The sequence below is a fragment of the Mustela nigripes genome, chromosome 5 (genome assembly GCF_022355385.1).
Source record: "Mustela nigripes isolate SB6536 chromosome 5, MUSNIG.SB6536, whole genome shotgun sequence".
NCBI lineage: Eukaryota > Metazoa > Chordata > Mammalia > Carnivora > Mustelidae > Mustela > Mustela nigripes.
Genome location: NC_081561.1, coordinates 137227028 through 137249395, shown reverse-complemented (window position 1 = coordinate 137249395; position 22368 = coordinate 137227028). Strand labels below are relative to the sequence as shown.

At 37.8% G+C, this 22368-nt stretch overlaps 1 protein-coding gene across 8 annotated transcripts in view; it reads left to right on the top strand.

Moving 5' to 3' along the window:
• Nucleotides 1-22368, top strand: part of IPCEF1 (interaction protein for cytohesin exchange factors 1) — a 194529-nt gene that overhangs the window by 137622 nt on the left and 34539 nt on the right. For 7 of the 8 annotated variants that reach the window (XM_059401308.1, XM_059401310.1, XM_059401306.1 and 4 more), the window contains 4 exons: nucleotides 8301-8374; nucleotides 9882-9953; nucleotides 15477-15535; nucleotides 16892-16980. In XM_059401308.1, coding sequence (XP_059257291.1) covers nucleotides 8301-8374; nucleotides 9882-9953; nucleotides 15477-15535; nucleotides 16892-16980 — 294 coding nt within the window. The remainder of the gene's footprint in view (nucleotides 1-8300; nucleotides 8375-9881; nucleotides 9954-15476; nucleotides 15536-16891; nucleotides 16981-22368) is intronic. The other variant, XM_059401313.1, reaches the window with a different exon arrangement.

The window sequence follows — 22368 nt, the reverse complement described above, 5'->3', positions numbered from 1 at the left end:
TTTTTTTTTTCAAAAAATAGAAATCACCTGCCTAATTCCAAAGTCAAAACTATGCAACAAATTGCAAGCAGATAAGTCTTGCTCTCCTTCCTATTTCTCTACCCTCTTTTCTCCCTCCTTTTGTGTTTGCATTTCCTGAATGGTTTCCTTCTACAAATATAAGCATGCATATATGCAGAGGCATATCCTATCTCTTTTCGTACATAAAATACATATATACATATATATGTACAAATATATAGGAATATACCTATTCATTGCCTATGGATGTCACATTGTATTCAACAGTCTCCTGATGATACACATTTGGATTCTTTTGTTATTGCAAAGAACATTATCATGCACATGTTACTACACATATTTATTTAGGACAGATCCCGGAAGTTGTATTTCTGGGTCGGAGGGTAATGCTGTTTTGCCAGTTACTGACCAGTGTCCTTCCATTGGGCTATGTTCCGCTTCACCACCAGCCGTGTATGAGAATGACTGCTCCTCTGTAGAGCTAGAGCTTTCATAATTGACTGTAGGTCCTCTTTTCTTTTCCTCTACATTGGTTTGCATTTTAGAGACTATAATCCAGATTTCTATAATGGTCATCAGTCTGTGTGTACCCTGAGAGTTAGGAACAACTGTTCAGGATAACATGAGAAAGTATGGCTCCGCTTAGAGTTTAGATTTTGCTTGTTTCCAGCATGCTGGGGGTTTCAGGACTGAACTGAGCAAACTATGGGTTTATGTGGAGAAAATGGAGTTTTGCAGCTTCTCCTGATTCTGGTAGTCACTGGATGACCTCACTTACGTTTATTTTAAGTCATTACAAGAATATTAAATACATGTTCAAATGTAAACACAAAAACATCTTACAAAGAAACAGTTTTTTTCCTAAACTATTTTTTCCCCTTTGATTTAAGATTCTATTCATTTAAAGACCCACAATGTATTTAATATCAGGTTTTGGGGGGAAATGAGGCACTAAAAATACATATAGATTCTAAGGTACCTTTTGATTTCAGATTTATTGCAGTGTAAAAAACAGGTTTCTTAGAATCAGGGAACTATGATTCCATTGAGAATAGAGAGATAATTATACTTTTTATTTTTAACCATGAAACATATAACAGTTTCCTATATCACACTTCCTTTGTTTCTGATTTGGTCTTCTTTAACCTACTTACTCTGGAATACATATATATATATATACATATATATCACTCTTATTTTTCTAGGTCTATCCTTCTACCTTTCTGATATCCGTAGATACTTGTGAGGTGATTTTGTCTATTTTGAAAAGTATTTGTAATGTGAAAGAGTCAAACATTATCGATGACAGTGGATATTGATGTTTGCATTTAAATATTAAAATTTGATGCCCCATTTCAATTAATTTTAAAAAATATGTCCAAAGTGTGGCAAATTCTATATAAAATATCTTTGTCTCTAAAATTCCTATCGTCCCAAACTGAAGCCATAATTTAGCTTAAGTTATAGAATATGGGAAATTGTAAACCAATTTTGCCTAAAGTTTGAACTAATCGTATTGAGTCACCAATGGAAACATCTGAGACCTCATATTTGCCTTCTTTCAAGTTTTACTGATACCCAAAGAGAAGGGCGTTCACTATGGTTTTCTATTCCCCAAACTTTCCTTGCATCTTGTATTTTTAAAAACAGTTTCATTGAAAGATATGTGACAGATCATAAGATTCACCCTATTAAAATTTACAATGTAATAGTTTTTGGTAAATTTACTGAGTGATGAAGCTATCATAATGAATCAGTTTTAAATAATTTCATGACATCAATAAAGCCCTTCATGCTCATTTACAGTTAATTTTCATTTCCAACCGTGACTCCAGTCAAGCCCACTATGTGCCTTCTCTCTACATTCACATAAAGGAATCCTACAGTAATATGTGGTTTCTTATTTCTGGCTTTCAGTCAGCATCATGTTTCAAGGTTCAGTCAGAGTCATGTTTCAAGGTTCATCCATCTTTTACCAAGCGTCGATAGTTCACTAGACAATATTCCATTGTATGAGTAGACCACACTATTTACCCGTTGATGGATATTTAAATTGTTTCCAGTTTTGGGTTATTATGAGTAATGCTGTTACAAATATTTGCATGCACATCTTTGTGTGGGCATAAGCTTTCGTTTCTCTCGTGTGGGTACCTGGGAGTGGAATTGCAGGGTTGTATGGTAATAATATGTTTATGTTTTTTAGAAATTGCCAGTTTTGCAAAGTGGCTTCTGCATCTCGTTTTAGCACTTTCTTTATTGTCAGAGGAAAAAGACAATGTTCCTGTCATTCATTCATGCATAAAACTCCTTTTTTTGCTTCACATGTATTGAGCGCCTACACTGTCCCAAGTACTAATGATATAACAATAGCTGACAAAATCATTTCCTTCAAAGAGCTCACAGTGCATTGGAAAAACAGAGAAATAGTCAGATAACTCAATACAGGAAGAGAAGTATAGAAGCATAGCCTGCCTCTGGGCACAAAGAGGAGGACATTTATTTTAGGCTTAGAGGAACAGGGGAAAGTTTTTGAGAAGGTCACACTTAAGTTGATTTGTGGAGTTATATCTAGGGAGTAAATTTGGAAGGGTATTATAAGTCTCAGAGCACAAGGACAACCTGTCCTGCTTAGAGTCAGAACCCTTTTACTCTGATCACTTTATCTTTTTTCCATAGCAATTACAGACCACCATGGGCTGTGTAATTTATGTTGATAAATGTGTTTATATGTCGAGCTATTGTCTCTTTTCCCCTCAAAGGTAGAGATCTCTTGTCTGTTTTGTCCACTGATAGACCTCACATATCTGACAGAGTGTGTGTTAGAAATAGGGTGCATAATAAATATTTGTTGAATAAACGAATGTGTAACTAACAGTTTTGATAAAAAAGTGTACTTGATGCTATCTAATACAGCAGCTAAAGATGGGATCCCAATGAGATCAAATCAAAGTTGCTGGCAGAGGTGGATGGACTCATATGTGAGGAAGAGTATCTCTGAGATTGTTGACTGTTGTACCAGACATGGAATAGTATTGTCTCACTTGGTAGACTTGGTAGACTTGGTAAGACAAGGTTGCACGATGGCCAAAGGATGAAAGGATGGTTGGTTACATCTGGCAAGAAAACAAGATTTTTTTGAAGAAATTATTTATTTATTTGAGAGAGAGAGAGAGAGAGAGAGAGAGAGACAGAAGAACACAATAATGGGAGGAGGCAAGGGACAGAGGGACAGGAAGAGAGAGAATCCCAGCAGATTCCCAGCTGATCATGGATCCTGAGGTGAGGTTTGCTGTCATGATCCTCAGATCATGACTTGAGATGAAATCAAGTGCTGGACATTTAACTGACCAAGTCACCCAAGCACCCCCAAAGAACAAGATTTTTTTTTTTTAAGATTTTATTTATTTATTTGACAGAGAGAGATCACAAGTAGGCAGAGAGGCAGGCAGAGAGAGAGGGGAGGAAGCAGGCTCCCTGCCAAGAAGAGAGCCCGATGCGGGACTCCATCTCAGGACCCTGAGATCATGACCTGAGCCGAAGGCAGAGGCTTAACCCACTGAGCCACCCAGGCGCCCCAAAGAACAATATTTTTATTACATTAGGATACAGAGGGTAAATTTCAAGTACTGATGCAGAACTTTCAAGTAACTTTTCAGAAAGTTAGGAATTATTGAGGAGGAAGGATACATTTGAGAAAAGTTATTTTGGTTAGTATAACAAGGAATGAGGGACGTGAGGGGGTAGGAGGAGAAGAAGGAGGAGGAAGAGGAGAAAACTGTCATTCCTTTAGGATTTTCCCAATGTGATTGTCATTTTTAAGGCATTTTTGCAAGTCAAATAAGCCAAGGCAAATTTGACACAGTTATTTGTGATTTTGAATACAGCTTGAATGTCTTTAGTACAATGAAAAGATGCCTTTCTTAATGAAGGAAAGGATTATTGAGGAAAAACTAAGGAATCTTTTACTCAAATTCATTTTGGTTCTTAGTTGAAGGACTCTCAGCCATTTCAGTTGTACAGAAAAAAAAAATCCACCCTGATGGAGATTTTTAATTTATTTATATTTCAGTTTTTGTTGATTGATTTTATATTGTCATCTAAAATGGGCTTTTTGTTCTGAAAATAAATTGTCTACAGAATGATAATGCCATAAATTTGGTGTCAATTTTAATTCAGCTCAAAAGGGAGTATAGTTTTTTTCTTTGTTTGAAATTTTTGTGTCTTTTTGGTTGAGTGAGGGGGGGGATGAAAGTGTGTGATTACACAAGCCTGGATCACGAAGGGTCTTCCTGCTCTGCTGAGGCACTCAGACGTGGTCCAAGGGCCACTGGGAACTGTGCGGGATTTTAATGAGAGAAGTGACATGAAGTGTGTTCAAGGAGTCACGATTTGCTGCGACTGTGATTTGGACATCATATTGGAGGGAAGGACAAAATTAGAGGAAGGTTGAAAATGGCTTGCCAGACTTCACAGTAAGGGAGGTGAGAATCAGTGGTAAGTTGGGAGGTGCTAGGTGGTGCATGGAAGGAATCCTGGGACAGAGGCACTGGTAATACATCTCCGCGATGACTTGTTTGTGCGCTGAGAAGGGGATGGAAGAGTGAAAGATGTCTGCCACATTTCCTTTTTTGACAACAGGATTGAAAGTGATATCATTCAATGAAGTAGAGAGCATAGAAAAAAGAGGAGCAGGTGTTTTGTGGAATAAAATAGTAAGTTTGGTGTTGGATGTGTGACTCTTGGGGAGTGTCTTCCTTTGTACAGCTATGACAAAATATCTTCATTTGGTGGCTTGAACAATCGTCATTGATTCCTCATAGATTGGAAGGCTGAGAAGTCTAAGTCAAGGTGCTGACAGACTCTGTGTTTGGTGAGGGCCTTCTTTCTGGATTGCAGATGGCTGATTTTTTTTTTTGCTGTAACATTACTCGGTGGAGAAAGAGAGGTGGAGGACTCCGGTCTTTTCCTCTTTTTATAAGGGCACTGATCTGATTATGGGGGATTCACCCGCACGACTTTATATGAAACTAGTTACTTCCCAAATGCCCCACCTCCAAATACCATCACACTGGGGCTTAGGGCTTCAGAATAGGAATTTGAGGTCGGCAAATACAAATATTCAGTCTGTAGGAGGGAACCTATGGAATTCTCATGTGAACAGGCACGCCAGGCAGTTGGATCTCTGGGACAGGAGCTCCGGATTAAATCCCAGTTTGAGGTGTTGATTTTGAATATGTGTGTAGCTGTGGTGATACATGCAGCCATGATGATGCATATGGTCCCTGACAGAAAGTACTGGAATGAGAAGAGATTAGGTTTGTGTTTGGAAGTCTGGGGAACACCGACATTTAAGAAAAAGGCAAGAGAAGAGGACTTCGTGAAAGCAAGCAAGGAGTAGTTGGAGGAGAAAGGGATCAATACAGGGAAATGTCAGAAAGGCAAGAAATGAGGTATGTCGAGACCTAGACCTTGAGTTTTACTGTCAGTTACTAGAGTTCAGTTAAGTGAGGACCAAAAAAGATTGATGGGACTTAGCAACATGAAGCTCATTGGGGTTCATGTAACTATAGCTTCTGTGGAACAGTGGTCATAGCAGTGAATGAGGGGAGAAAATAGAAGCAAATAGTAGATATAAGTTGTTTTCTTTCTAACAAAATTATAGAAATTTACATAAAAATGGTTCAGCCTAACATAGGTTATGTTTTTTAGTTGAGGTGAAATTCTTATAAGACTATATATATATATATATATATATATATATATTTTTTTTTTTAAAGAGGGGGTGGAGGGAGGGACAGAGAAGAGAGAGAGAATCTTTTTTTTTTTTTTAAAAAGATTTTATTTATTTATTTGACAGATAGAGATCACAAGTAGGCAGAGAGGCAGGCAGAGAGAGAGAGAGAGGAGGAAGCAGGCTCCCTGCTGAGCAGAAAGCCCCATGCAGGGCTGGGAGCCTGGGATCATGACCTGAGCTGAAGGCAGAGGTTTTAACCCATTGAGCCACCCAGGCGCCCTGAGAGAGATAATCCACGCCCGGCACGGAGCCTGACTCAGGGCTTGATCTCACGACCCTGAGATCATGACCTGAGCTGAAATCAAGAGTCAAGACATTCAACTGACTGAGCCACCTAGGCACCCCAAGATTATCCATTTTTTAAAGTGAACAATCCAGTAGCATTTGGTACACTCACCATGTTGTGCAACCACCACCTCTGTCTAGTTCTGAACATTTTCAACCCACCAAAAGGAAAACTCATACCCATTAAGCAGTTTCTCCCTATTCCCCCTTTCCCCACCCCTTGGAAACCACTCGTCTGTGTTTTGTCTCTGGATTTACCTATTCTGGAGAGTTCACATAAATGGAATCTATAAGGTGTGATGTTTTGTGTGTGGTTTCTTTCACGTTACATAATGCTATTGAGGTTCAATTACCCTGTAGCACGTATCAGTGCTTCATTTGGTTTTATGGCTGAATCTTCCATTGTATGGATATACTACAATTTGTTTATCTATTCCCCTGTTGATGGGACTGTTTCTATCTTTTCCTTATTGTGAGTAATGCTTCTGTGGACATGCATAGTCATATATTAATTTGGGTCCCTGCTTTCACTTCTTCTGGGTGTATATCTAGGAGTAGAATTGTCAGAGCCTAGCAGTTTTTCAAAACTATACTTTTATAAATGCTGATAAGAACCCACAGGAAGCATTGTGTGTTATAGAAAAAAGTTGATTTACACAGTCTATGTTCTTTAAGTACTTTATATTCTTTTTTAGATAAGATCGGCAAAATGATGAGTAACCTGTTTGTCAACAAATAGTTGAGTTGAATGAAAAAAAATATATATATATATAATTTTTTAAGAAGGAAGTTCCCTTTAGAATTGAGTTTTGAGTCTCATACAAAGAAAGTATTTCAAATGGAGAGTTTGGATAGATTAACTCATATAGGAGAGGGAAGATGGAACAGGCATAAGTTTGAATGTTTCAGTTTAATTTTTCTGAAGAAAGAGTAGGGCTTGCACTCTGGTTGGGGATAAGGGAAAGAGTTGCAGAATAATTAAGTGAAGTAAGAGGACCCATGACACTAAGCTAATAGCTAGCGGGTGTCTAAAATTAAGATTATATTTTTTTAAAAAAGATTTTATTTATTTGTCGGAGAGAGAGAACACAAGCAAGGAGAGCAGCAAGCAGAGGGAGAGGGAGAAACTGGCTCTTCTTTGAGCAAAGAGCCAGATGTGGAACTCGATTCCAGGTCCTCGAGATCATGACCTGAGCGGAAGACAGATGCTTAAATGACTGAGCCACTCCCAAGATTATATTTTCAAAGTCAATTTTCTTCTTATCTCCAATTAGCCCCTGATTGATTTATGGTTAATCTTGTGGACTGTATTTCTCTACTCAGAGACACCAGTATAGATGGAAGAAGAATTGGGTTCTATCTGTGATAAGCAATCCAATCTTCTTGTGGTTCAGCTGTATTTTATCCATAAAGATTAATAAATTCTCAGAGAGGTAGAATGATAATTACATTTCCTATAGAATTTTTGTTGTTTTGAAGGAACATTCATGTGATGTCCAAAAGGGTCCTTTTTTTTTTTCTGCATTCTTTCCTTTGTAGAAAGGCCTCCTAGGAATTGATTACAGAACTGAGATTTTCCAAGATGTGGCTCTGTAGTTTAATCCCTGCAGAACTACCTACAGATTTGGAAGAAGAACTATTGCTTGTTGAGTATCCATTAAGCGTTTTATTTATTTGAGCTCATTTAAGCCTTCTAACAACCAGTAAGTTGTTAGATATGACATGAACCTTGATTTGTTAACTCCAAAATCTAGCTTCTGTCTGCCATATGCTAGGATGCTAATCACATTCTACCTTCTGTGATTGTAGCTTCCTGGAGTATGAGAACTGGCTTATTGGAGATGAGGATGATGCTGAGGATACCTACTAATTCAGCAGGGAGTGGAGCTCTGATGGGTTAGCGATGGTATTTTCCAGGGAGGCAGAAAGGTGGGGGGCTATGTTTTAGGCATGCCCTACCTTGGCCATCACTAAGCTGTGTCATGTTACTTCTCATGGAACGATTCTGGATGACTTACCAGGAGAATATTAATTTCTTTCATAAAATCTGTATCTGGATAACTCCAGTGCTGACCCAGGGACGTATCTTTTGATTCTATTTCATTTCATTATACAATCTCTATTCAATGTATATCATCTCTATAAACTTACTGCTAGGATTGACTCCTTTATTCATATCTGTTGTATGTATTTTTCTCAGGCAGAGAAGGCTGATGGATTTGTCAACCTGCCCGATTTCACTGTGGAGAGAGCATCTGAATGCAAGAAAAAGCAGTAAGTTGTCTATCGTTTTCCACAAAACCCTGAGCCAGAATAACATCCCGTCATAATTTTAGTTTCTTGAGTGACGTGGTGATTTGGAAGTTAGTGGAGATAACACCCAAACGTCCGAGATTCTTGAATTTTATGAGCTGGCATCCTAAACAACAGTGGAAGCTTTTAACCTCTTGTTTTCTGGAATTTCATTTTGTGGAACAGATGGATCTTAAAACCCCATGGAGCCTTGGCACGGCATGTTTTTAACAACCGTGTCTGAGATGGAATGAAAAAACAAGCTCCCATCCAGGACTGGCTAGGAGATCAGATGTCAAGATATTTTGCTGGTGAAGAGAGTGACTCGTTCAATAGGACTTTCCAGAGCTACACTTATACTAGCAAGACCTGTTTCTTCTTTTTAGTTCATAACACTGTCATCCTGGAAATAGCATTCTCTGAGTTATCTTAGACTTTGGGATTATACCCTGATACAATTTAAGTCCAAAAGATTTGAGAACATACAGGAACCCAAAAAAAGATACCAGTTTCTGGTCCTTGAGAAGGGAACAGCCCAGAGAGTCTGAACTTGCCTAGAACTCACAGAACTGCTCTAGATCAGCCAACTGTATTCCCATTCACTGGTTCTGGCCCTGATGGCATCCAGTCACATTTTGCAAATGTGCCCTCTTACTCTTTTTCTTGTGGTTCTTTTTCTACCTTTGACATTTTTTCCTGCTTTATCAGAAAGGCATTTATTTTCCTACTGACCTGTTTTACCAGTAGTGGCAACAGACTAGATTTTTCTAAGAAAACGAATAAAATGGCATTAGCTTTAAGTCTCTGCCCCTCTAGTGTTGCTGCACATGTCCGGAGATACATAAGATTGTGTTACTTTTTGTGGTTTTGACCAAACTGGTTATTTACCAAAATGCTGACCTGTACTGCAGGACTTCTGATCTAATGATATAGGGGAAACACTTCATTGTTTGCTAATGTTCAGTGTTTTATAGTTTTCTTAAAAGAAAATAAATATAAATATATTTTTTCCTTTACTCATAGAGGGCGGCTTAGATAAAGTTTTGTCACAGTGTGCAAGTTCTATATTTGGTTAGGTTCCTACACATAACATTCTTGTATGCATTTGATTGAATTTGAGTAAATATTTTGCTTTATTGATCTGAGCATTTAAGGGACACCTCTGAGATTGTAAATTTTAATTTATTGTCTCTTTCTAGCAAAGCAGTGAGCAAATGAAAATACAAGCATATGCCCATATGTTTAAAATAGAAACTTTCAACTAGCCAAGACTCAGTCCTATTCTGGATGCTTCAACATGATGAATTAATTCTCTGCTCTCTACATGAAATAGAGATTAGGCAATGGATATTTAATGTAACTAAATTATTTTTTGTAAATCTACAGAGAAAGCAGATGAAGTATCACACTTACATTTGATTTATTTTAAACCCATTGACAACTACATTAATTTCTAATTCTTAATGTGCTGTGTTTTTCCCCCTGCAAGTGCTTTTAAGATCAGCCATCCACAGATCAAGACCTTTTATTTTGCGGCTGAGAATGCACAGGAAATGAGTGTGTAAGTAGAGAAAATTGCTAAATCTAATCTTTTGGGGAACAGATTACTTTGGTCAGGTGTTTGAGTTTTAAGCATATTTTCATCCTATTTTATTTATTTCTCTTGCTTTAAGGATCAACCTCCTTAGCACTTAAAGTGCTCTTTCTTGCTTTCTTCTCCACCATTTGGAAGCATTTTGGAGAACTACATATATCAAAATGTCTATTTTAGGGAGAAGTAATAAGATTCTTCTGAGGGAACTACGACGCTGAGGACGAAAGGACAGAAATCATTGTAAGAAAATGTTATAGTGAGAATCAGCATCACAGGGAGAAAAGCCTGAAAGTACTGTGACCAATCTCACAGCTTTTAGAATTCTGTGTGAAAAAAATATATACAATTTCTTATGTGCTGTGTAATTACCATGATGATCCCTGTGTTTATCACTGATCCATGTTCTGTCCTAAAAAATTTTGCAAAACGTCCTTTGTTCAGAGGACATCTCACATAAAATTTTATATCCCTAACTCCATTTCCTGTTTTTATTTTTTTCTTTCCTGTTTAAAGAAGTGGAATAAATGCATACTGCCTCACTCCATCCCCTGCTGGTTTAGACTATAGTGTGACCACAATGGCTGTTAATTGAATGAGGCCATATATACACGAGGCACTTGAGGCATCAGAGGGCCTTCTACTTAACTGAGGCCTTATTCTCAGATTCCTCAGTGTTCCTCATTACTTTCACATAACTAATAAAAATGTGTCTGTGGAATACCTACTAGGGTGCCCCACTGTGGCAGAACTTGGGCAATAGAATTAAAAATACATACATAATTCATTCAGAGAGCTTATGGTTTAATCTCTTTTGTTTAGTTATACATAATGATTTCCATATCAGTCTTCTCTATTTAATTTCTCTTTATCCTCTTGCTCTAGAAACCTAAAGAAAAAAGCTTCTTTTCAATAAACATGTGTAAGCTGCACACACACACAAACACACACACACACACACACACACACACACACACACACACACACACCCTTCTCACAGGACAGCCCTCAGCAGCCTCATCTAGCTGGAAACATTCTCAACCTCTTCCCTAAGCAGCCACCACAACCTTCAGATGAGGGCAGAACGGCTCTCTACAGACCGTTGGGAAACCCCATGTTAAATGACAAGACAAGGAACGGTCAAACTGGGTCTTCCAAACAAGACTTTTATTTACTTAAATGAAGAGAGAAGTTGTGTCTATTCTTCTTCTGATGTTAGCTTTCTCCCCTTGGCTTTCTCAAGAGTCTGAGAAAAAGAAGAGCAGATGCCCCCAAAGAAGACAAAAGACGTCACTAATTTCTTTATTTCTCTCTTTATTTGTATTGGTAACTGAATCCCATTGATTAGCCGGCGGTAGGTATTTTGATGGTGTGTGAAAGGCTTAATGGCTTACCCAGAAGTACTTGGAGCCCTGTCATAGTGAGGGTCCGAATTACTGCTTAGTCCCCAGTGGTCCTTCCTGGCGTGCTGGGGTGGTGTAATCGGCATCAAGGTCAATCCCTTTGGGCCTCCAGTTAACTTCTCTCTTCTCCCGCAAGATGATGCAGATGACATTTAAAGATTTGTTCTGAGGGGCACCTGAAGGGCTCCCTTTCCTACCGAGGTGGCCACTTTAAGACAGTAAATAAAGTGGCTGGGTGTTTCTTGGTGAGATACAGAGAATCTGAGGAAGGAGGGAGTGGCCTGTGGAGAGATGCCTCCTGTTTTAGAAGTTTGCTTCCTCGGGAAACTGCATTTTTGGGTGGTGACATTTCTCTCAGGGACAATGTAGGGAAAGGTAATTACGTTTAATAGAAATGCTGTGTGTTCTGCAGGGACCCTCAATTTACAAGTACAGGGGTAAGTAATTAAGGGTAATGGAAGAGTTGCTTTCTAAACAAAGACTGGTTGGTAGCTGCCTTTCTCAGACGGTGGGAAGAACCTTCCTGTTTTGTATATCAATTTCTTAACACTTGGGCTCCTCCAACACATCGAGTTAATATACAACAAACTCCCAGGAAACATCTGTCATCTTCTTTTATGTAAATATAAGTTTTTTTGGTGCATCCATCTATTTAAGCAAGAATAGATATTTTTCTACTATCTCAATTTTTTTTTTAAAGAAGTTCTTAGCCAAAAGGTCCTTTAAGCCAGTGGATTCCGGAAAGGAAAGAGTCAAACAAGATTCTAAACAATCATGTTTTCCACAGCAAGTAACTAGTGGTGGCTATTAAAAGAATATGAGAGTTAGGTAAGGGCTGGGAAGAATGATTTCTTTATTGTCCATACTCTTTCATTTTGCAATATTTCTGTATTTCTGTATTCTGGAAGGAACTTAGAAATGTCTTTTTTGTTTGTTTGTTTCAGGCATTCTCACCTCAAAAGTATTTTTTGTCTTGGTATGTTAAAAAAGTTGGTCTGTTTTATTTTTAGGTGCTTTTTTTGTGGGGGAAGGGTCTGTATACAGTCATGAAACCAGACATAAACTAAGAATAGTTTATTTTGGTATTTTAAAAGTGAACCACCAAATTCACTGTACTTTGCCTGATCAATTTTTGAAACTGTACATTAAAATGTTTCTTCTAGTTAAATGACACACAAAACATATGCTTGTAAAAAATCTTATAATACATTAGTATGTAAAATGAAAACCTTTCCATACCTCCAACTTCACCCTCCAGTTCAATTTCTCTCTTCAAGATTAGCTTTTTTTTTTTTTTTTTTTTTAAGATTTTTATTTATTTATTTATTTGAGAAAGAGAGAGAAAGCACAAGCAGGGGGAGAGGCAGAGAGAAAGGGAGAAGCAGGCTCCCCACTGAGCAGGGAGACAGCCCTGCTCTATTTCAGGACCTTGGGATCATGACCTGAGACAAAGGCAGATGCTTAACCATCTGACCCACCCAGACACCCCAGGATTAACTACTTTTAACAGTATGACTGACATAGATCCTTCCTGATACTTTACTTTGCATACCAACTCACGCACACATGCAAATACATAGTTTTAAAAGTACATTGAATTAGGCCAGTCATATTGTTCTGTACTTGCTTTTTTTACTTATTAGTATGTTAGGATTTTTCCGGGCCATCAGAAGACTTTCTATCCCAGTTTTTTTATTAGCTTCATAATAACATTTGTTGTACTGAAGAAATTAGTGCTATAGTTTATCCATTTTCCTGTTGATGGATGATTATATCATCTCTGAGATGTTTTTTCTTTTGCCATTGCAAGTCTTGTTCGATTAACATCCTTCCACATTTATTTGTCATTTGTAGGATAGACATTTATAATTAGGGGGTGGATATTTAAATTTTGATTAGTATCATCAAATTGCCTGCTTAAAACTGGAGATACCAATTTTGCTGTTCATCTGAACAAAGGATGAGAATATTTCCTCCTAAATTCTAGAAATCAGTGGTTTTTTTAAAGTTTTGCCCAACTAGTGAATATTTCCCTGTGCTTATATGTGCATTTCTCAAAGTACTATGGAGGCTGGTAATTTTTTTCTGTTTTTTTTTTTACTACCATTTGTATCTTTTTCTGTGATTTCCCTTTTTTGTTTTGTTTTGGTTTGGTTTTTTTTGTTTGTTTTTGTTTTGGTTAGTTGTTTATTATTCTATCAGGTCTTGATGAACAATTTCTGGTTCCTATGGTGTGGCTCATGTGTTAGTTTGGTTTTAAGTGGTTATTAAAGAGCTCATAGTGGGGCGCCTGGGTGGCTCAGTGGGTTAAAGCCTCTGCCTTCGGCTCAGGTCATGATCCCAGGGTCCTGGGATCGAGCCCCACATCAGGGTCTCTGCTCAGCCGGGAGCCTGCCTCCTCCTCTCTCTCTCTGCCTGCCTCTGCCTGCTTGTGATCTCTGTCTGTCAAATAAATAAATAAAAATCTAAAAAAAAAAACCCCAAAAACAAAAACAAAAAACTCTCATAGTTGTCAGATGCTGAAAGGGCTTCTAAAAATGCCTTTAAAAAAAGATATTGTTTGTTTATTATGCAATTGTTGTAATTCTATGGTTGGTCTAAACATTTCCAGAAACGACATGCAAGTTTGTGGTATTGAAACCTAAAACCACTTATTTATTTAGAGAAAGTGTGAAAACAGGGGAACGGCAGAGGGCAAGGGACAGAGAGAGAGAGGAGCAGACCCTCACTGAGCACAGAGCCCCATGCAGGGCTCAATCCTATGACCTTGAAGATCATAACCTGAACAGAAATCAAGAGTAGAATGCTCAGTGGATTGAGCCACATAGGCACACCTGAGGGGATTCTTAAATGAGGCTGAAGCTCGTGGATCTTCTTGCAGAAAGCCCTATTTGTTTTTAAAAATCAAATTTATGTATTTCCTTTACTAAAAAATAAATATGGCAAGACCATGGCAAGACCATTGAGGGTTGGGGAAGGATGTCTAATTTGTTGATGATTGAAGACTTGGGAATATGCGATAATTTTGCGGTGGTAGAGCAGCAGTGTGCTGGCTAATTCACAAGGCAGTACAGGACTAGAAGAAATGGAGAGCATAAGTGAGTCAATAAGTACACAGCACTCTTCTTATTTTATTGGTATTGGTTGACTTAGGCTGCTCCCGAATGTACTGGTTTCTCAAAAAAAGAAAAAAGTGAACACACACTATGGAATACTTTTTAAAAATATAAAAAACTTGAAAGAAGTAGAAAATAAATCAGAGTATTACCACCCCAAAACAATATTTTCTCTTTAAATAGAAGGTTATATAGCTAGGAACATATGAAATAGATGCATTTTGTGTCTTTTACAAATTTGTGTCATAAAATATGTTCCTGACTAACCCCTTGAGAAGGAACTCCAATGGCCTGAAGTCATGAGCCAAGTTTGAGTTCTTTAAGGTTTGTTTAGTTTTTTGTTTTTGTTTTTGTTATTGATGTTTAGCTGAAAATCGTTGCCAATAAAATGGTAAATTGGTAAGATAAGGACATTGTCATTTTTTACCTAAGAAAACTCTTCAAGGAATTAAAAATTTCTGTAGCTTAGGAATACCTGCCAAACTCTGAGATCTTTTACTGATTAATATAAAAATCCTACCTTAAAAATGGATCATATTTTCTTTATTTTTTGTGAAATAAAATTACATTTTAAGAATTATAGAGATGGGACTTTAATAGTCAGATTACTAAATTCAGTGATAGAAGTTCTGATGGTTGCTAAAAATTTGAAATGCACAACTACAAAAGATATATTTGTTCATATATTTAGAATATTTAATGTAGTTGCCCACCTTAGCAAGCTGGATAATGGACCACCTTGTTTCCTGTCTTAGAAAGAAAATCCCGAGTAAGGAAAATATTGTGAAACAAATGGTTTTAGGTTTCGATACCACAAACTCATGCTGTTTCTGGAAATGTTTAGTCTGACTCTAGAATTACGATAACTGCATTATAAAGTCTGGCACAAGACCTTCCTTCAGGGTCTAGAAGGAAGGTGGATAGGAGATGACCCATCTCTTTGGCTAAGCATTTATTTTCTATTTGAATTTTAGGTGGTTAAACAAGCTTGGGTTCGCTGTAGTCCATCATGAATCTGTTACAAAGGATGAAGGTATGTTCTATATTAAATTTCTGAAAACTTAGCAAGAATATTAGGATGAGATGGATGGAAATACAATGTCAAGTTCTATGCTTGGTCTTGTCCTAATGAAACATACTTTGGCATTTAAAATTATCTGAAAATATGTAGAAGCAGACATATTCACACAGACTCACTGACATGGAATAGAGCTTCCCATGCTGGCTAAGAATGCTTTTTACACTTCACCCACACATTAGCAGCTGTAGGCTTCACTGACATCTCAAACAACTGCCAGTGCAAATGTTTTATTGCCCCACTCACTGAATTCTTACTCAGAGACATGATCTCGTCATGATCTAGACAGATAACTTTCATCCCACTATTTCCTCTCTGATATTTTAATATTTCCACCAGGTGTATGCTGAGGCTAATTACTCTATGTCTGTGCTAGGAAACTGAATGTCAGATTAGGACACAGGCCATATTTTTAGCTCAGTCTGTAGTTCTCTGGGTTCAAAGCTACAGGAGTCAAAATCTTCTTAATGATGCAATTACTCCTGAATATTGAGAAGAAGGAGGCTTTTGGTGCCAGGGTCACAAAGTTAATACTATTTATGAAGTGCTCAGGCCATATAAAACTTGGGAATTGGAAGGTGGGGTGTTATATCTTTGGATAGCAAAAATTATAAAAGCTGAATTTGAGAAATGGAAAAGTGGTAATGTGATTTAAAAGAATAAAGAACCACAGTGCAAGAGTGTGAAATCAGTGTCCTGACCATCTCCTCAGTCCTTTTTGCCACAACATCAATACCCATTGTATATTTGAAATGTGGTTATAGAGTGTGAGGAAAAACATCATTGCACAAAAACCTTCTCCCTATCCTGGTAGTTAAGGCTTTCTGTGATATGGCCTCAAGCAAACTTTCAGCTTCATTTTTTTTTTGCCACATCTTTTAGGGGTCTCCATATAGTTGGTTCAGACAACACCCTTAAACTGGTACTCATATTACTCTGTGCGCACTGTTGATGGTTTACGTATGCTGCCATTTTCAGCTCCTTATGGCTCTTACGATTAAAATGAATCACTCCTGATTTTATGATCCCTTAGTATATGACTCACACCTCTTTTGAGGAATTATTTTATTTTCCCTGAGCTATGGCTAGTCCTCTTCATACGTATTAGACACCAGTGAGGGCGGAAACCCTAATATGGTTATTCATTTTCTCCCCTCTTATGTAATCTCCTTGCACCAGGTAGCTCCATCGATGAGTCCTTTCTGACTCGGATTGGAATTGCAATAGCCAGATGGAGCAAAACCTCTGCTCATGCATTATGGAATGAGTGATGACAGTGTTGAAACATAAAACATTTTCATTTTTGTATAGAATGCTACAGTGAGAGTGAACAGGAGGACCCTGAAATCGCTGTGGAGACACCACCCCCTCCTTACTCTGCAGAGACTTTCTCTCCTTTGGTACGTACTGACCTCATTAGTCTATTGGTCACGATCAAGTGCGTGGGTGTCATTCCTTCCAATGGCATAGAATGTACTTTGACCAATAAATTTTTAGAATGGGCTAAATTAAGGTATCTGCCAAGCAGCAAGTGCACTTCTCAAATTTTGAGTCTTCTCTATAGCAACCCCCTGGTATGAAAAAATTGGTTTGTGTGTGACCCACAGATGTATCTTGCTGACAGGACTTATGGTAATGCACAGGGCTTCTAGGCCAGTGCTTGCAGGCAGAGATTTGTTTTATAATCTTTACTTATACCCTACCGGTCTTCAGAAAGAGCTGAAAGTGCCTTTCCTGGATGCAGGCATTATAACAATGCAAAATGAACATAAAGGGGACGAAGGCCATAGATGAAAGGAAAATTAGAATCCAACAGGCATCAGGAAGCCAGGAATGGGGTTAGTGCATTCAATCTGCAGGTAGAGTAATTTTTCTGTATATTCACTAGAGAGAAGTCCATGTTTAATTCTTAGCTTTGGAAGCATCCATCATTAAGTTCAGGTTATTAATGGATGTTAAGACTGAGGCACGTTGCTTTGTATTTATTATTTATTTATTTACTTATTTATTTTTCAGTTTTAAGAGTTTTTAAATTAACGTATAATGTATTATTTGTTTCAGGGGTACAGGTGTGGGATTCATCAGTCTTACACAGTTCATAGCGCTTACCGTAACGTGTGCTATTGTGTTGCTCTGTATTCAGAGGCTTGTTGACTTTATAGTGATAGCCCCTAGAAGGATCCAAGAAAAATTTATTTGGGGAAGTTTATTTATGGTTCTTCTACCTTCCGTGTGCCAGGATTTATATAGGTGCTTTAAATAAATAACCATTTACCACTGCCCCCAATAACCCTGAAAAGCAGTATTATTTAATCTGAATTTCACTGATTATTAATGAACATCTCTTCATATTTATTGGCCATTTGAATTTTGTTTTGTGTAGTGTCTGAAATATTTCGCATATTTTAGCTGTCTTACTATTGTTATTTTGTGTTTATAAAGTTTCTTTATTATCCTATCCATTAGCTCTTTGTCAGTTAAAAGTAAGGTACATCTCCTTTTCTGTTTCATGGCTTTTACGTTTTTAGATGGTTTCATGATTTCTTTTTGTAGATAGTTCTTCTTGATTTCAGTGTGGCAGGTTCTTCCATTACTTCTGTTGTGGTTAGTGCCTTTGTTTCTGATTTTAAGCATTGTTTCCTATTGTTAGGTCATGGGAAGGTGAATATGGCTGTCCTCATCTCGTGATTTAGGAAATAGAAGTTCAGAGGTAGAATGGTCTGGCGATGCATGCAGTGAACGGGGTGCCTCAGAAGGGAACCCTGGTGTGTCTTGTTCTATTGTACATGTTCTTTCCACCCCTGTCCATCCATGGTGTTTGTCCATCCTTGGACCCAAGTAATGGGAAGTTCTGATAGGTCAGCAGCTCCTTCACTGACCTCTTCTGTCAGAATTTTTAATTTTGTGTGATGAAGTTTACATCTTTGTGTTTTTGCCAGTTTCTGGATTTAGGATATTAAATAACATTTAAATGATGACCTCTACTGTTGTCACCTGCTGTCAGTGGAGAATTGTGGTCCCTTTTCTAGTTTACTTGGCTAGCAACCAAAACCAGAAATAATTATTTGTTGACTGAGTGTGTTTACCAAAATCTCTATGCAATAGGACTAGTCTATTAAATTAAGAAAATTAAACTTTGAATATGGTAAAATTTGGACTGTTTTTTTAACTAGACTTACAATATGTCCCATTTTAATATATTCATAATGTGCCCTTAATGGAGTCTTTCTCCTCTTCTAAAATCAGCTTCTGAATTTAGGAAAGATTAAATAGACACACCTTGGTTTAATAGAGAAGCATTTATTTTTGTTTAGTTTTTCTGTTTCTGTCTCTCTTTGTCCCTGTCTCTCTTCCCTCTCTCTCTTTCTAGCTCTTTCTCTCTGTCTCCATCTCTATGTTTGTCTTTTCTTCTCTGTCTGTCTTTCCCATTTTAACCTGTGACAACAATGATTTGGTCAGTCCGCCATCCTTCTTTTCCTGAAATTCTCTCTCTTTCCCACTGTCTGTCCCCCGTGACACTTATATGATTCAGTTTAGTTCTAAAATACTGTGATTTTTATTATTCTAGTGGCAACTAGTATCACAGCTTACCAAGAGCATTGTCAGGCATCTAGAACTCTACCGAAAGTAAAAGCAACCAACTTGTCTTTTTAGATGAGGGATCATAGTTCAGTTGAATTATACAATGTGAATCTTACCTGATGTTACAGTAGAAGCTCAGGGAATGCTTGTTTCAAAACAAACAAATGAAAGGATGTATATGAGACCAATAAGTTAGGTCATTGAAGTAGGAGGTTTCTTTAGGATTTTCTGAGTCATTAATCAAATGTTATTTTTTTAAAATTCTAAGTTGAGCATTTTTCTGGAAGGCCACTAAGGCTAACATTATTTTTCTAAAGAAATATATTGGAAATAGATAAATGTTGAACAGTTAGATTTTATTTTCCTTAGAAACAGAATATGTTCCTCCTGTTCACATATTTTCCAGGCAGATTTGTTTTTGTTTCCTCTTGTTTCTGAAAAACAGACATGCAAGACACTTGGTTAAAATAACATTTAAGCTTTTTATTGAAATAAATGAAAATTGAAAAACTCATGGTAACTTTTTTCCAGAGAATGAATCAACTTATTGTTTTGGCTCAATCTGGCATAAGCTAGCCATGACTGAGCTATATACGCCTAGGTGAAAATTTTTTTTCTCTAAGTTCTTGCTTTAAAAAAAAAATATTTGGGGTAGTTAGCTTTCATTTTGGAATGATGACTCAAAAATATAAAATAGTGCTATTCTGGGAAATTATCTCCCCAAAATTAGAATCTTGAATTAAAAATGTAATTCAGTGTCCAGTCATTCTAATTGCTGCAAACTGTAAGATGTCAACAGTAGACCAGTTTGGACCTCTGCTTCTAATGGCTGGAGCCACCTGCCTCAAGAGAATAAAGAACAGTCTTTATTATGAGGGTCTTCTCTGAGTGAACAAGAGGCTTCTTCTTGAGAAGACTTCACAGGATGGAGAATTTAAAGGACATCCACTGATTCACAGAGCAATTAGAAATGGCGACCTTTGACAGGCTTACTAAAAAGGCTTAACGTAGTTGGGACCCTGTATATTTCACTTGGGAAGGTTCTCTGTAGAAATCAGTATCCATGATTCCTTGAAATCCATGATTCCTTGAAACCCACAAAAGAGCAAAAAAAAGAACTGACTTCATTCACATTTCAAACTCAATAATAAGTTACAAAGTGATTTAAAAGCTTAGCCGTCGATAAAAAGTGGTCACACATGTTTTGTCTCTAAGTTTAATTATGACAAGCATTGTCTGGTAATTTGATCTATATATGCTTATTCATTCATTTAACAAATTTTGTTGAGAGCCACTATTCTAAATATTTGGGACACATGAGTAAATAAAGACAACAATGTACTTCTTCACAGAGTCAAGCTTTGAGTTGAGAGAGACTGATAATTAATAATCACCATTCTAAGTACATTATCTGCTATGCAGTAGAAATAGAGTAGGGTGAGTATGGGGAGATAAGGTGCGGGAGGTGGGATTGTGGTCATGAACAGAGTACTGGGAGAGCCCAAGTGAGAGTGGAGGTCTGAGCAGAACACTTGGAAGGTAGTGTGAGAGACAGTCAGGCGGATGTTGGGTAAGAAGTTCTCTAAGCAAAGGGAAGAGTTAGAGCCAAGATCTCCTTGGTGAGTAGGGAGCAGGACAGGGAGGCCAGTGTGGCTGAAGCAGGGGAGTTAAGATGAGAATAGCAGGAATTGAGGTTGGAGAGTAGTGGTGGCCATATCACCCAGGGCTCCAGGGCCCCTTGGGCTTTAATGGTTTGAGTGACTTAGGGAGCCTTTGGGAGTTTTGAGCAGAGGAGTGATGTGATCAGTTCCATCTTGAAAGGACCACTCAGTTTACTTTATGGGAGAGACCTGGGAGGTGGGGGTAGGATAGAAGCAAAAATATCAAGGGTGGGTTGCAGTGATCTAGTGTGAGAGATTGGGGTCAGGGCATAATTGAAAAATGGAATGGGCAGATTTTTGAATTTGGTTGGAAGGACCACCCAGTGGGTAGATCAGATAGGAGAGAAACAGCAAAGGTAAACATTTATAACACCAGCTTCAAAGAGTGCCTACATATTATCTTAGCATGGTCGTCCTCTTATTTTGGTGCTTTTTGAAGTATAATTCCTTTTCTTTCTAAATGGTGAAAAAAATCACCAAAGCAAACTGAAGAAGCTGTAAATAAAAATAAACACTGCTGACAATTGCCCCTTGGCCAGTGGCAGAGGAGGAAGTAAAAAATGAAACACAGAAATGGGTAAAATCAGTTTTAGAAATTCAAACTAATTTTGAGAGGATGAATCTCACACAGCTGTTTACTAAATATCACTCAATCTTTTGATACAGGTACCATATACTAGAAATGCTCACAACTGAGATAGTTGTATGAAAAATTTATCAGTGGCTACAAACACAAGCCAGGTAAAGGTAGAAAGAAAATTCATCTTTATAAGAGTTATCACAAGCTCTATGGTTGAACATTTAATGGATTTCAAGACCCCTTCTTTTAAAAAAAAAAAAACCCGAACCAAAAGGCTTCAAGGCTTACTTATCTGACTGAGCCACCCAGGTGCACCTGATTTCAGAACTTCTAAAATTAGCCTTTGCATCTTCCCCCTTGCTTCAGCAGTCCATTTCAGACTCCTCTGGTAGTCCATCACAAGCCATGGAAGCCATCATGCCTTCCATTCCCACGGGTCCTACAATCGGTCTTGCTGGAGTTCTAGAAATAGCAGGCAATTCTCTTTGTCTCCAATCTTTCTTTCTTAAAAAACAAAACAAAACAAACAAACAAACAAAAAAACAACAACAAAACAAAACAAAACAAAACAAAAAAACCCACGTCCAGATCAGTCTTCCCGAAGTGTGGTTCTGATGGTACTGACTCACCTGCACAAGACCATCCTGGGACTCCTTGTGCTTATCAAATTAATTTTTGACTTGTTAGTGTGGTATTTGAGGCCCTTGGGTTTATTTCAAGCTCTCATTACAGTCCTGTTGCTGATTTCTCCTCTATCGGTGGCCCAGTACACTGCCTGCTGTCTCCCCAAAGCTTTCCAGACTTTTCTGCTCTTGCACTTGCATTGGTAAAGTTTCTCCACTGGTAGGAGCCACGTACTCCCACCCCAGTTCCATTGCTTCCAGTTCAGATGTGACTTCCTTCACTAGAGCTTCCTCATCCTCTAAATCACGATAATTCTGCCCTCTACTGAACTCTGTATGTTC